Below are 13952 nucleotides of genomic sequence, written 5' to 3' on the forward strand. Positions count from 1 at the left end.
AATGGGTTTTTAAATGACACACTTTATACTAAATATCGAGTGAAATTTATAATTAATAGATGACGACGAATCTCTAGACTCTTAATAATTATTTATCTACAAAAAGCTGTTTTTTTTGTTAATTTTTCAAAGACAAAGAAACATGAGCAAATATATTACTAAAGTACACTTTCGAGTATATTATTTAATTCTAATTTAATCAATAGTCTAAAATCAAATAAAAACTTAAAAACTGCATAATTAGTTTTCCAGTTGAAAGTGGAATTCAGGTGAGCCGCAGTTGGAGAGGGTATAAAACAATAAAATTCGTCGTGCTCTTCCGACCGTTCGCACACGTCCAAAAGGCAAAGGCGCTGGCACGAGCTGTGAATTTTCGATGGGGTGGTAGCCAGTGGGCGTGGATGTGGGTGGGCGCTTCGCTTTGGGGGTGTCTATGTGCTGTATGCTACATCCGATGCGATCCGACCGGCGGGGGCGCCAGCCGAAACAGAGCCGATCCAGAGCCGAACCCTGAGTGTTTGCCAACTGTTGAGCAAGGAGCCATGTCATGCCGTACCCCCAGCCATCCGCCTCGCTCCGATCTGCCCCAGCACCACCCCCACGTGTATATGGCTTGGATGGCTTGGAGCTATGGACAGCAGCCGACGAGTGCGCTGCTCGGCACGGCAGTCATTCTAAATCGACGCCTGGCTGACTGCGGACGCGCTCCTCGGATCGAATCGAATCGCCTTCGAATTGGTCGGTCATTGGTTGATCAAGTGTCGCGCGCGCTAATCATTAATTAAGTGTCTTGGGCGAAAAGTCCCAATTTGGCTATCGAAACGGGTTTCCAGCTACCAGTGCATTTGCGAGCTGCCTTGCGCTTTTGCGGCAGGCTCATTTGTGAAAAAGAAATATCGTTAGATTTTCACCTGAATCAGCAGCAGCAATCGAGCGCAATTATCATACCGGCAACATGGAAACCACAACACCTGTGCACGACCTGTTGATGCCGCACAACTCAACTACTGTGGCGCCTCCGAAAGCCCTCTATGCAAATCAAAATCGCCTGATTATTGGTGTTATTATCATGGTTCTGGGCGTTTTTGGCAATTCGCTGGCCCTTTTCATTTTGGCGCGCAAGAAGCTCAACAAAAACAGCAAATACACGCTCATGCTGCGGTAAGTGCATTAGATTAATAATTTATTAATGCAAAAATGGGTGCTATATTCTCTAAAAAATTTACACATTTTAGTAATTTATAATTGTGTAATTAACCAAACTATACAGAATGTTTAAACTGTTCATTCAAATATCTTTATTTGGATTGCATTAATACTAGGCATGCAAAACCACATAGTATAATGGTTAATAATATTATTGAGCTGGCATTTTGCATATTTTCTCAGCGTGTAGCTACCGATTTCATGCAGTTAATGTTTGCGACTGTTTGTGTCCAGTTCATGGCTATGTAGGTTTATTCAACCTGCTCTCAACTGCGGCCACTTTGGTGCTCTATAATATGCCTATGCGGGTCTGATTTGCATAGTTTGAATTGTTTTGCTTGGCCGCGGCATTGTTATTGCTGTTTTATTTTTGCATATCTTATCAAATGACGGATTTAGTTCGTTGGCCATGTGTTTTGGCTGTGAGATTCTGTCCATATTCCATATTCCAGTCTGTTTTCTGTCAATCTTATCGGCGACGTGGGAATGCAGCCAATTGCGAATGCATTAAAAGCTTTATGGTGTAACTGAAGACGGCGATCGGTGGTTGACTTGATTGGCAAATGTGCATACTGGGGAAAAGATTTATGTGAATATGTTTTTAAATTAACTTTGCTTAGGTGCAGAAACAGGCAGAACACTAAAATGATAATCTATTCCTTGTAAATATGTGGGAATTAAACTTGTGTATTTGATTTGATTTGTTTTATTTTATTTTTATTTATTTTTTTTTTTCAGACAACTGTTACTATTTATAATAACTTATACTACAGTGAATCATATTTATCTATAGAGTATTATTTATATAAGTACATACTTAAACCTACAAAGGGAGTCTAAATGTGCATTTCACCAAATTCGTTTTAATATTATTTTCTTATAAAATGTTCATATCTCAATACTAATACTAATAAAAGAATGAAAAATATTAATTATATGTTGATATTTTAAACATCGTGTTAATCATTCGGTAGGGTTTGTACTTTAAAGAAGTGATAAAATATATGACACACAAGGAAATTCTTTTATATCTGTCACAATTTATATTAAATTTATCAGCATTGGTCTATGGCGAATTCAGTGAGCTTGTTTGCAATTTGCTCCTTTTCCAACATTTTTTTTTTTTTTGCTGAGACGACAGTGCGTATGCGTAATATGCGTAAATTGCTGTCGCCAGCAATTTAAGACGTCGAGGAAGCATAAATTCCACTCCAGGCATCCAGGCCTCCTGCATGCCTTCATGCCTGATCTGTAATTTGATTGATTGAACGAACCCGGTGATTGGCACTTGAGCGGTGTCGATAAATCCAGGGTATCCCTTATTGCTTTTTGCCTATGAACGAGAACCGGAATGGCTGTGTGTATTTTCCCATTGCTAGAGTAAACAATGATTTTGCCTTTACAAGTTAGCAGAACGATTTCGCATTTCGCACTGCAAATTGAAATGGAATTGAAGATTTAGACATTTTAGCCCTGTAATTAACAGTTCCGACGTTTTGGCTTTGGCGAAACTTTTACAATGCACCATAAAATGCATTTTAATCGCTTGTTCGCCGAAATCAAGTATAAAGGTGCAATGTGCACAAACAAATAATGAAAACAAAAATGAATAAAGTCATTGCAATGCCTAACGATGCACGGACTGTTTGGCCAATCCCCGGGAATTGTCAATCCCATTTTTGTATTCTATTCTAAGCGTGTGTATTATATTTATATTCCATTAGAAAAAGGCCTACCATTCATATAGTTTCATTTCAAACGGGAGACAAATGAGTTTCCTGTGTCAACGGCGCCCCAAAAAAAAAAAAAAACAATCAAATCGAAACACATACGTGCCCCACAAATGCAATCTTTTATGATACCAATAAAAGGAAACACTTAATCTAAGTCACCATTGACAGTCTCACATATTTCACTAAGTATATAGATACACAGAAATCTCTACTTTAGTTTATATCAGTATAAATATAAAAATTAATGTTAAATATTTAAACAAATATTAAGTGATTAATATTCCTCAAATTTTAATTGATTTCCCCATTGAATATTGTATATATATTCAATGGGGAAATCAATTAAAATTTGAGGAGCATCCTTTATAATATAAACATACAAATAAATAAATTAAATTTTTAAACATCCATATAATAGATATTTCCTTTTAATAATTGAGCATTTTGCTAACCAAAATAATTATTCATTGCTATTTGTCGGCGTTCGAATCAAAGTGTTTAAGGACCGAGTCACGTCTTAGATAACCAAAATCGATAGTTGTACAACCAAATGGGGCAACTACGAGGTATCTTGATTGAAAGTTTCGGTTTATAAAAGTGGCAATTAATTGAAAGCAATTCGTTATTACATTTTATCGATCGCCCAACTTATATTTAGCTTATAGCTTATTGAAGAACCCAACGAACTGTAGGCAATTTGGTCGCTAATGGCTACGCTAGGAAAAGCATTTACTTTCCCATTTATGAGCTTCGAAATGCCATAAAGCTAAGCTTTGCCAAATTTACTGAGCTCTAAACTATTCCAGATGCCTGGCCACCAACAATCTGGTGGCTCTGCTGGGCATGCTGACCACGACGCTGCTGAAAATGTATCTCTCGAAGGAGGTCCTGCAGTCCTTCATTCGACTGGATTGCGTGGGTCTCGTGGTTTGGCGATTTTTCGGGCTCAGCTCTGGATGCATTGCAGCAGTTATGGCGGCGGAAAGATGGATGGCCCTAGCCAGACCCTTTATCTACCACAAGGTATGAACTTGATTGCATTTGATTTCTAGTGTAATTTAATTTTAAGAAATGATATAAGTGCACACAGGAAATCACAAACATTGCCAACTCATTCATTAAATATTCACAAATCTCGCCATAGCACATTACCTACGAGCTCATTCGCAAGAGCATCAACAGCATTCTGATGATCGCCGTGGTGATCACGTTCCTGCCATTCGTTGGTTTTGGTGCATACATCGATGAATCCAATCCGGACCAGCTTAAGTGTATACGATATCGCGATGCGCTGGGCGTGTGGAACAAGTCGTATGCGGTGCTCTTTATGGTCTTCGGTAAATTCCTACCAAATGGGTTACATTTAAGATAATGATTTGACCATCGATGCAATCCAGGTACCCTGCTGTGCATTGTAATCGTAGCCTGCAACCTCTTCGTGGCCCACACCTTGCTCTGTGTGATCGGCAGGAGTCGCACGGCCAAGCGGCACATGCACTACGACCTGGTTTCCAGGGACAAGAACAGTGCCATCAGCATCGATCCCGAGAGCAGCAGCGGCACCACCCTCTACCAGACGCAGCTGAGCACCGGAAGCGGAAACAGCCATCGCAGTGTACAGCCGGCAAGGCAGTACAGGCACAGCGTTAGCGTCACAATGGCGGCCACCGACTCCTCTCCGGTCGAGATCAAGTTCGCCAAACTAATGGCGTTCCTCAGCATCTCGTTTGTCATCTGCTGGATGCCACAGATGGTGAGTACTGGGTGGATGCCATCCTAAATCTAACTTCAGATAGGAACTACTAAAGGTCTAGTATCTTCAACCATTGTAAAGATACCACTTACCATATAACTTAACATGACCTATATCAACAATTATCTCCGTTTTAGATCGCCATCCCGTTGGCCATAGCTCCAAATCGGGTGCCCGCATCGAACAAGTTCTTCATCATCGCCGATGTTCTCACGGCCCTGCACTTCACCTCGGATCCGTATGTCTATGTGCTGAGTCGCTCCAAGTCCATCAACTGGTCATTGCTGGGCTGCATCAAGCGCTGGAGGAGCGGATGGCGTCCGGGCGGACTTCGTCGTTCCCAGAGCGACCAGAGCCGCATGCGTACGACGATGACGGAGGCGAATACTCTGGAATTCAACTGATTCCACTCGATCCTCATACCGCGCGCCCAAGTACTTAATCCCATTTCCCCGACTCAATGGGATCTCACTCAAATAGCGTTTCCGCCTCCTTCGGAGCACTCCTGGGAGTAGCGCCTAGTCTCGTAAGCTGTAAATAATAAATATATCCCAATTCGTATCGTACCGATTTGTAGCATTAAATATAACGCTTGTGTAAAAAATATACACTGCTACTGAATCTTATTTCGCAACAGATTGAAAGCCAATTTCCATATCCCTCAATCCCTCAATGACAAACAGGAATCGCATTTGTTTTACAACTAGTTTTGTTTCTTTGTTTATTATAGAATTTATATGATTACATAAGTTGAATGGTTGGTTCGCTGGCTGGCATGGTGTGCGTTCTGGGAGGGGGGAATCGGGCAATACGTTTTTCGATTCAATCAACTTGTTTGTGTTCTCCCTCGTCAGTTTCAAGAAGCTTCGAGGTACAATATATTCAACTGTTTCAACTAAAAGTTGACCGTCTTCTTCTCAGTGTCCGTTCATTCAGTGTATATGCAAATTGGGATGCAAATGTCAAATTGCGGGAAGAGATCGATTTGATCTGTTCTTTCTTCATCCTCCTCCTGGGCGTGAATGTAATCTTTTCTTGTATATTAAGGTTTATGTTATGTTAAATTACGAATTCTTTCGACGTCTACTTAGTAGCGATTGTAGCGACCGCGGGCGCGTTGTCGCTGCGGCGTGGCCTTGGCTCCGGCGGCAGCGCGAGCAGGCGTTGCCTTCTTGGCCGGAGATGGAGAGGCGTCTGCCAACGTTGCCGCAGCTGCGGGACTGGCAACAGCGGCCGGAGCAGCTGCCTTGGTCGGAGTCTTGGCTGGGGTCTTGGCTGCTGGTGCCGGTTCAGCCGGGGCAGGAGTCTTGACTGGAGCTGGCTCGGGTTCGGGCTCTTGCTCGCCCTCCTGGCCCTCTCCCTCCTGGGCTTCCATCTCCTCTTCGCCGTTGTCCTGGCCGGCGCCATCTTCCTCGACCTCAGCCTCGGCTTCCTCGTCGCCTTCGCCTTCGCCCTCGCCCTCAGCATTATCCTCCGCCATCTCTACGTCCTCGTCGTCGCCGGTGGCTTCCGATGGATCGTACAGCTCACCCTCAGCGCCCTCGGTGGTTTCCTCGGCGACACCCTCGGCAGCCGGAGCCTCTGCTTCCTCAATCTTGCGCTTCTTACGCTCATTCTCCTCCAGGGCGGCAGCTGCGCGCTTCTGTGCGATCTTAGTATCGCTTGATTTCTCGTTGATAAACTTCAAGAAGTTGCGGTGATGAGTCGCCGTACGCGAGTGAATCTCGGCGGTCACCTCGGTGTCGAAGAACTTGCTGCACACCGAGCACTCATAGCACTCCAGCTTGGAGATCAGACCGGGACCGACAGCACGCTGCCAGTTGTACTTAGGCAGGCGGGTATCCACCTCGCTGGGGATCTCATCGCCGTCGTTGAAGTCAAGGATGCAGTCCTCAGGGTCCACGGGCAGTGCCACCTCCTCTTCCTCTTGGCTCTCGTTGAGCTCATCGCCCTCCTTGGTCTCGTCCGCAGCTTCCTCACCCTCCTTGGCCTCATCGCCCTCGGCTTCATCACCCTCGGCTCCCTCGCCATCGCCGGCACCCTCCTTCTTAGCCTCGCCATCGGCTGCTTCGCCCTCCTTCTTGACCGGCTTCTTCTTGCGCTTCTGGGGCAGGCGCAAATCGCGGGTCTCCTCTTCTTCGGTGCTGATGGGCAAGGTCTGGCGCTTGCGCTCACCCACCTTGGTGTTATTCTCGGCAGCCTTCTTCAGATGCTCGGCGGACAGCAGATGAGTATCGTAGTCAATGCGAGTGGCGAACTCCTTGTTGCACTCAATGCACTTGGGGTGCAAGAACTTCTTCAGCTGCAAATGTCCCTCCGACTTGCGATGGGTCGAGATGTGACCATGGAAGTTCAGGTCGCACATGGTACAGTAGTCCAGCTGACGCTGCTTGCTCTTGCCCATGCGCTTCAAGCGGTCAAACTCAATCGACTTGAGCTGCTCTGCAATCTTGGCCTCCTGACGGATCATGTTGGCCTTGAGGCGGTAGCTTTCCTCAATGCCCTCGCGCATCATCAGATGGGTGCGGCCCTTGATGTGGTTCTCGAAAGAGTTGGCGTCCCACATGTGCTTCTTGCACAGATGACAGTAGAACATGTCGTTCGGCACACTAGCGTATGGAGACTCCTTGGTAGGGCTATTAAAATTGATCATGGATCATTCGATTTGTTCGAAAAGGAATAGAAAAAGAAAGATTCATTAGTTTTTGCATTTGAAATTCATAGACGGGAATGCGTCTGGTGTGGCTATTGGGAAGAGATTATTATATTAGATGAGTAAGGTGGTTCTCGCTGCAATTTATACTTATGATACGTACAGTACAGGTGGCGATAGGTGATACAATAATAAATGTTTTTAGCTATGATAAGGATGCGTTACTATAGTGAGTATGATGAGTTAGCAAGGAGAAGAAATATGCCACAAATTATGTTTTAAACAAAAATATTAGGTCATCTATTAGGCGTATTTCTTTTCTTATGAAATCGTACATTTATGATATATTTATTCAACATTTATATTCTTCAAAATCAATCAAAAAGGAGAAAAAATGTAATACTATTCTAAGCTTATACATTTAATTCAAATATTTAAGCTTGAATATGAAGTTAAATTATAAAATTCTCTTCATTTTAACTTTGAAAATATTTTTAAAAAGTTATTTTTGTGCACAAAAGGCAAAAGAAAGAAAAGGATATATTTTCTCAATTTCTTTTAAGTTAAATGATATAAAAAAAACAGTATGAGCTTGAATGAGTATGTAGTTTTAACGCATTAATTTATACATTTACAATTCCCTACCCAAATGAGTCCCCGCACAAGGTGCCCCACATACACACACAGTTTTATAAACAGCATCAAAAAATATACTATCCCTAATGAAGAACTAATTCTAATTAAATATACTTTTTTAGAGATGTATGAGGGAACGCATTAGAGAATTCGAATGCCTAAGAACTTAAGTAAAAAGTTGTTATTAATTATTCGCCCTGCTAAGTTCGTTATTTGTTTTGGTATTAGTGAAAGAAATCAATCCTTTCGATTTTGGGCAGCAAAATATGTATACTTTTTGTTGTGGTTTTGGTTTGTTTGGAAAAGTTGTTGTAAGTCTTACCTCTCGATTTTCTTTTCGCCAGGAGTGGGTTCCTTCTTTTTATTTTGGTTGGCATTTTTAGCCAAAAGTTTCTTGGCACGATCAAAAGCATTTTGCTTGCGAATACCGCCGCCGCCCTGCTTTGGCGGGGGCTTGGGTCCACTACCAGTGGCGCCACGATTTTGGAAGCCACCTCCCTGGCCACGACGGTTATTGAGACGATTGCCGGCACCGCCGCCGCGACTGACCATCTATACATTTTTTCGTTCATCATTAGGGATTGACATTAAAATATTTGCACAATTCGGAATGCGCACATGGGGCATATGTGAATTGATATCGTTTTGATTTACAAACAGAGGCATTAATGTTACAAAGCATTTTCGAAAGATCGGAGACAATATGGCGCGGTTGGCCATTTACAATATTGTGTGAGGGGCGGAGCGATCAGATTGAACACATTATAGACAATTGCGGGAATAAATCGTTGATATATAGTAAAGTATACATAAGTACATGGAGCACATGGTATATATATATTGATTTTGGTCAGATCGACGGGGCAGTTGCGGCGGCCAATCAGTCGACGGGGATAGGTTGATATATATTTATATATATATATTAATTCGTTGGCGTGTGGCGGCGAGTGGCATTTGAAAATGGAAATCGGATTTTGAGTTTCAGAGGCAGGAACGTCGAAGAAGAATTGGCGATGAATTTGCATTAGACATAAGATATTAATAGGTATTTCATATTGTGGTTTTGGATGTAATTATGTTGCACCATCAAGCAGTACCAGTACCAGATCGGATCAGTTTCGGTTTCAGAGCAGAGCAGATTAGAAGATTGCATGGCGATCAATGTCAATCGAGCGAGCAATCGGTCAATCAATCAATCAATCAGTGGCGTCGCACGGGAATCATCGTACAGTTTACAGTATCGCATCGTTGGTGAAGATTCGCATATTGGCCACAACGTGTGTGTGCATCGCGTGTGCGTGTGTGTTGAGTGCGTGTGTGTTGCGTTTTGCATTCAATTTTATTTGGATTTTCGAAAATATTGTTGGCCGTCAATGGGGATTAGATTTTCGTTGATTGCAATGGATTATTGCAAATGGGAAGAGTCATCATCGACGGCAACAACAACACGCAACAGCGACAACGACAACAACAACCACAACGACAGCAGCGGCGGCATCAACAACAACAACAGCAAATATATATGCCGGAGCAGCAACAACAATATGGAATGCATTATTCGAAATATGCAAGACGATGCGGTTTCGATATTCGATATTTGGAGGTGTATTGAAAAGCATCGAATTTTTGAGTTTGGCATTGTTTGGTTTTGGAAGAGAGAATAAAAATAGATAATTGATAAATTAGAAAAGCGTTGTGGCAAATTGAGTTCGGCCAAGAAAGTTTCTTTTACTTGGCAATGGAACTTCGGAAATTAATTAATCGAATTATAAATATGGTAAAAATGTAATTAAATGCTTAAGTACAACTAGTAAGAAAATATTGCATATAAATTACTTATGATTCAATCTTGACATATGGAGATCATCATCATACTCTTTTCATCGTTTAGTGGAACAAGTGTTGGCGGTACATGTTTTAATTGGTACATTTCGCTATCAATACGTGTGTATTATTTTATAAAATTGTCATTTCTTATTTTCGGTGTAATAAACAGGCTCTTATTCGTTTGTGCAGTTTCTACGAAACAAAAAAGCATTGCATTTTAAATGGAATAAATGCGTTTTTATTGAAATCCTCCTAATACCACATCAATCCTTATTTTTGACAACCTTACATACTGATAACTACACTGCACAAAGTTCTTATTACTTTTTTCAATATTCTTTTTGCTGGTTTTCGTTATTTTTCAGTCGTCGGTTTAGTAAACTACAAGCTAAGATTAGGTTTAAGATCAGTTTTGATTTATTTTTTAAAGGAAAAGCATTAGCTACATTTGGCAATATTACGATCTAACTAAGGGTAAAACACAAAATAAAAGTTTCTGCTGTGGAGAGCAACGTAATTACAAAATGTTCATACGATTTAGACATCCTAAGATGAGTTTATATTGAATACATAAGTAAACAGACAAAATATATAGATTACTATGTGCTTTGAATATATTTCAACATGTTATGTAGAAATTTTCAACTTATTTCAACATAGGACAGTCCACAACAGAAATACTATTCGCAGGTCACGAACCCATAAATAATAACAACATAGGTAAGTAAGTATAACAATTCATTCGGTTGGCATTGTCACCATTTTGGAATTTGGGAATAAGTAAACTTTTGTACATACCGGGCCACCACGTTGGTTGCGATTTCCCATGCCACCTCCGCCGCGGGGCAAGTCGAGGAGCGATGGTGGATTCTGGTTCCTGAACAGATTGTTCAGCAGATTGTTGGCCAAGTTGATGGCCTGGGCGTTCATCTGACCGCCACCCTGCCGCATGTTGTTACCAAACTGTCCGCCGCCGGGATTCTGCGATTCCCAGGGCGACATGTTCATGCCGCCCATGCGGTTGGCGCCCATGGGTCCACCATAGTTGTTGTTGCCACCTCCGAAATTGCGGTTTCGGTTCTGGTTGCCACGGAATGCCATGTTGCCGTTGACCTTTGCGTTATTCACTGAACGATTCTGCTGGTTTCCGTTGACCTTTACGCTGCAAAAAGACACGAATCACTTATTAGTTTGACTATAACTTTCTTTCAAAGTGATAGGGGGACAAATTTATTCAAAAAATTATAATTTTCCAACAGACTGAGAAGCATTTTACGATATTATTTTATATAGGGTGACAGATTTCAAACAAAAATTTAAGGAACAAATCGAAAATATTGGAAAAATATAATTTTACAATTAAACAGGTTGGAATTGGGAACCAGGGATACATAAATAATTTGGAATATTCGGGGTTGATGTGCAGCATACCTGACCATAATTTTGATGGGTTTTTTTTTGTGGTTTTTGGGAGTGTTTATGGGATGTGTAATGTAGGGTTTGTTTAAGCGAGGAAATTATTTAAGCAAGCTGAAAGTAAAACGGCACAAAGAACGAAACAAATGTTGAGATGCAAGCGGGAATTCATGAATTTGGGTTAGTAATCGCCGGATCTTTTCATCCACATCTACGGGTAGTTATTTATTATTGAACTCCAAAGAAAACCGTAAAACAAGACAGCGTGCGTATACACACACAACTTCACAAATACATACATACATACAAACACGCAAAGAGATAGATGACATGGGGAAAGAAAAAGAAATGGGAACAATTTTGGCGCTACAGTCAGCAGTTTACATTAATCACTTGTAAAACTGGTTTGTGCGACACCAACACATTCACGCCTTTTGGCCAATTTAAATGAAGGTAACAAAAAACCCATGAAATTTATCATTGCGAGTGGAAAAAAGATGGCGGCCCAGACGGTGAGTGTGTATATGTAATTGATTCAGCCAGAAAGCCGGCCGGCCATATGAGTAAGAGAGGGAGGGCAATGTAAGGAGTACAGAATAGGAAAAAAAAAGCCTGAAACCCATTTAATCGCGATAAAAACATGTTTTGCACCAATAACGTATACTAAACGCATTTGTCTAACCTCTGAAATGCAAATAAATAACGCTTACGACGATAATCAACAATCAAGGCCTCGTAAAACAGCAGTTGTATTCATTATCACATTACTTCATGCACAAATACACGCAAGGAGCCCCAGCAAAATCAATAATTACTATTTTCAGACGCCCGGGTAGCAAGGGAAAAAGTACAATTTTCGCCAACAGATACATACATACGCACCAGTTTTTAGTTAGCCTACACAAGCAAAGCACAGAGGTGAAATTTGTGAAATTAGTTATTAACTTACGTGTTTCAACGGCGATTTGTCAAAATGACTGGACTACTTGGACTACAGTTTTCGTCACTTCAGCAAGATGGCCGCCCTCGTCTAAATACTCGGCTATCCAAAATTACACTCCGATCCGAACGACGAAAGAAAATCGAATCACGCTTGCCGCTGACCTAGAGATGGTCGTGCGCGAAGTATCGATAAAAGGAATTTTCATCACTATCGAAAAGAAGCACATCGATGCTTTTTAAACACAAAATATCGATATTTTAATTGGCATAGACCGTAATACTCGTTTTCAAAATTTGTGTCTTAGCTAAGCTAGCTTTAAACTAACAATTGTTATTCGAAGGAATATCCGTTTGTAATCCTTGTATATACCCTTATAGAATGCTATCATAAAGCCACTTTTAAAATTACTAATCTTAACGGATCCTTTAAGTGAAATATGCGCTTTAAGACATAAAACGTTTTTCTGTAAAACACAAAAAGCGTTAAAACTTAGTTCATAACTATTCACGCTCATACAAATTTGCTAGAATTTTATTGGCGTATAATAGCGGATATTTATGGCTGTATTCCATCACGATAGATGAAAGAATAAACTAATTTTCGTAATATTACAAATTTATTCTTTTATCAATATTTTTATTACAAATTTGATCAATTGCATGTATATTTAAAATTGGGTCTGGAAGAAAATTAGTCCGTTATGGCTCGGGATTCCCGTTTGAGCGTTGAGTCCTGGATATAATAATCATTCTAAGTGACTAGTGACCTTGTCATGTATGGCCAAGTCCCCTCCCTTGCCGGCAAAAGTACATGTCCATTTATCCACCTTCCTCTCGCAATTATACTTGTATGTCTTGGCCAGAGCACTGTCCTTAAGTTGGCACTTTCTAGGATCGGAACTCGGCATGAAATCATTTTTACTTGTTCGATTGTCATATATCAAGTAGACTGTGCCAAGATGTGGATCGATGGGCGTTCTTGGGTTGTTTTGCCTAAAACGTTTGACCTGAGCACAGACGCCCATGGCAATCATTTCCCTTTCCCGTTGTGCCACGGGGTTATCCCTCTTGGGAGCAATATTTTCATCGTTAAAATATGCGACGTGTTTCTGAACAAAAGAGTCTTGCGGACATCCTTGCGTTTTCGTATAATCTGTTATCCTTCTTGGATCTCCTTGGAAGTTATCCCGCTTGCAGTCGTAATTAATAGTTAGTTGTGTGCCTTCATGAATCGCTGTACTCATGTAACTTAATGTTTGCCGTGTAAATTTAAAGTTGCAACTCTGCTCCAAATCACACGCCATCTTCGGCGCATACCGTGCATTTTCGTCAAGCTTCCTGCCATTATGATACAAGGTACCCTTTTTAACCACGATATGATACCCTGGATTACACACCAGTCTGCCCTCTGTTGGAGGATTTGTTAAGTGAACCTCCGCATCTTTTGCAGATGTCTGTTAAAAATATAAGAAATATTTAGTATATACATATGTCAAAACAAATTATACAACAAAATAATTACCTAGTTTCAACTTACAAAATGTATTAATAATAACACTAGGATCGAACCCAACACTGTTGAAGTAACTGCCTTCATCTTACCGACGAACAACGAACACTGAATTATTGTTGCTCAGAAGAAGGCCTTTTATACTTATCGTCGCAATATGAGACCCATCAGAAAATCTTTAATCAAGCTATATATAAATTATTGTTGGCTTACGACTATATTTCGTCTGTTTGGTGATTGTGTTAACTTATACATATGTACTTAGTCTTTGAGTAC

The 13952-nt window shown here is 41.1% G+C and overlaps 3 protein-coding genes across 6 annotated transcripts; 1 reads left to right on the forward strand and 2 right to left on the reverse strand.

The window, feature by feature from the left end:
• The first annotated feature begins 660 nt into the window (after window positions 1-660).
• Window positions 661-5300, forward strand: LOC6606110 (prostaglandin D2 receptor). Its single transcript, XM_002030882.2, has 5 exons — window positions 661-1161; window positions 3746-3962; window positions 4084-4276; window positions 4337-4692; window positions 4830-5300. Exons 1-5 carry the CDS (start codon window positions 956-958, stop codon window positions 5094-5096), a joined length of 1239 nt encoding a protein of 412 aa, XP_002030918.2. The 5' UTR covers window positions 661-955; the 3' UTR covers window positions 5097-5300.
• An 87-nt stretch (window positions 5301-5387) lies between these two features.
• LOC116801261 (zinc finger protein on ecdysone puffs) lies at window positions 5388-12320 on the reverse strand. 3 transcript variants are annotated; one of them, XM_032719624.1, is made up of 4 exons: window positions 12174-12317; window positions 10607-10970; window positions 8304-8533; window positions 5388-7328 (listed from the first exon to the last, which is right to left on the reverse strand). In XM_032719624.1, the coding sequence occupies exons 2-4, from the start codon at window positions 10907-10909 to the stop codon at window positions 5780-5782; spliced, it is 2082 nt and encodes a 693-aa protein (XP_032575515.1). In that variant the 5' UTR covers window positions 10910-10970; window positions 12174-12317; the 3' UTR covers window positions 5388-5779. The 3 variants fall into 3 exon arrangements, with proteins under 3 accessions (XP_032575515.1, XP_032575516.1, XP_032575517.1); XM_032719626.1 differs by lacking the exon at window positions 8304-8533 and adding an exon at window positions 11240-11338 and having other exon boundaries at window positions 7202-7328; window positions 12174-12320; XM_032719625.1 differs by lacking the exons at window positions 8304-8533; window positions 12174-12317 and having other exon boundaries at window positions 10607-10690.
• Window positions 12321-12799: 479 nt separating this feature from the next.
• On the reverse strand, window positions 12800-13792 carry LOC116801262. Of its 2 annotated transcripts, none has more exons than XM_032719627.1 (2): window positions 13704-13792; window positions 12800-13620 (listed from the first exon to the last, which is right to left on the reverse strand). In XM_032719627.1, exons 1-2 carry the CDS (start codon window positions 13761-13763, stop codon window positions 12913-12915), a joined length of 768 nt encoding a protein of 255 aa, XP_032575518.1. In that variant the 5' UTR covers window positions 13764-13792; the 3' UTR covers window positions 12800-12912. The 2 variants fall into 2 exon arrangements, with proteins under 2 accessions (XP_032575518.1, XP_032575519.1); XM_032719628.1 differs by having other exon boundaries at window positions 13689-13766.
• Between the last annotated feature and the right edge of the window lie 160 nt (window positions 13793-13952).

Source organism: Drosophila sechellia, chromosome 3L (assembly GCF_004382195.2).
Source record: "Drosophila sechellia strain sech25 chromosome 3L, ASM438219v1, whole genome shotgun sequence".
In the NCBI taxonomy this organism is placed as follows: domain Eukaryota; kingdom Metazoa; phylum Arthropoda; class Insecta; order Diptera; family Drosophilidae; genus Drosophila; species Drosophila sechellia.

Excerpts from the sequence above, each read along its gene's own strand:
- LOC116801262 (XM_032719627.1), bottom strand. The coding sequence starts at position 13,763 with ATGAAGGCAGTTACTTCAACAGTGTTGGGTTCGATCCTAGTGTTATTA. Across the intron at positions 13,621-13,703 it reads TGTTATTATTAATACATTTT|ACATCTGCAAAAGATGCGGA; the intron begins GTAAGTTGAAAC and ends TATTTTTAACAG.
- LOC6606110 (XM_002030882.2), top strand. The coding sequence starts at position 956 with ATGGAAACCACAACACCTGTGCACGACCTGTTGATGCCGCACAACTCA. Across the intron at positions 3,963-4,083 it reads GACCCTTTATCTACCACAAG|CACATTACCTACGAGCTCAT; the intron begins GTATGAACTTGA and ends ATCTCGCCATAG. Across the intron at positions 4,693-4,829 it reads TCTGCTGGATGCCACAGATG|ATCGCCATCCCGTTGGCCAT; the intron begins GTGAGTACTGGG and ends TCTCCGTTTTAG.
- LOC116801261 (XM_032719624.1), bottom strand. The coding sequence starts at position 10,909 with ATGGCATTCCGTGGCAACCAGAACCGAAACCGCAATTTCGGAGGTGGC. Across the intron at positions 8,534-10,606 it reads GCAACCAACGTGGTGGCCCG|ATGGTCAGTCGCGGCGGCGG; the intron begins GTATGTACAAAA and ends AAAAATGTATAG. Across the intron at positions 7,329-8,303 it reads GGCGAAAAGAAAATCGAGAG|CCCTACCAAGGAGTCTCCAT; the intron begins GTAAGACTTACA and ends CAATTTTAATAG.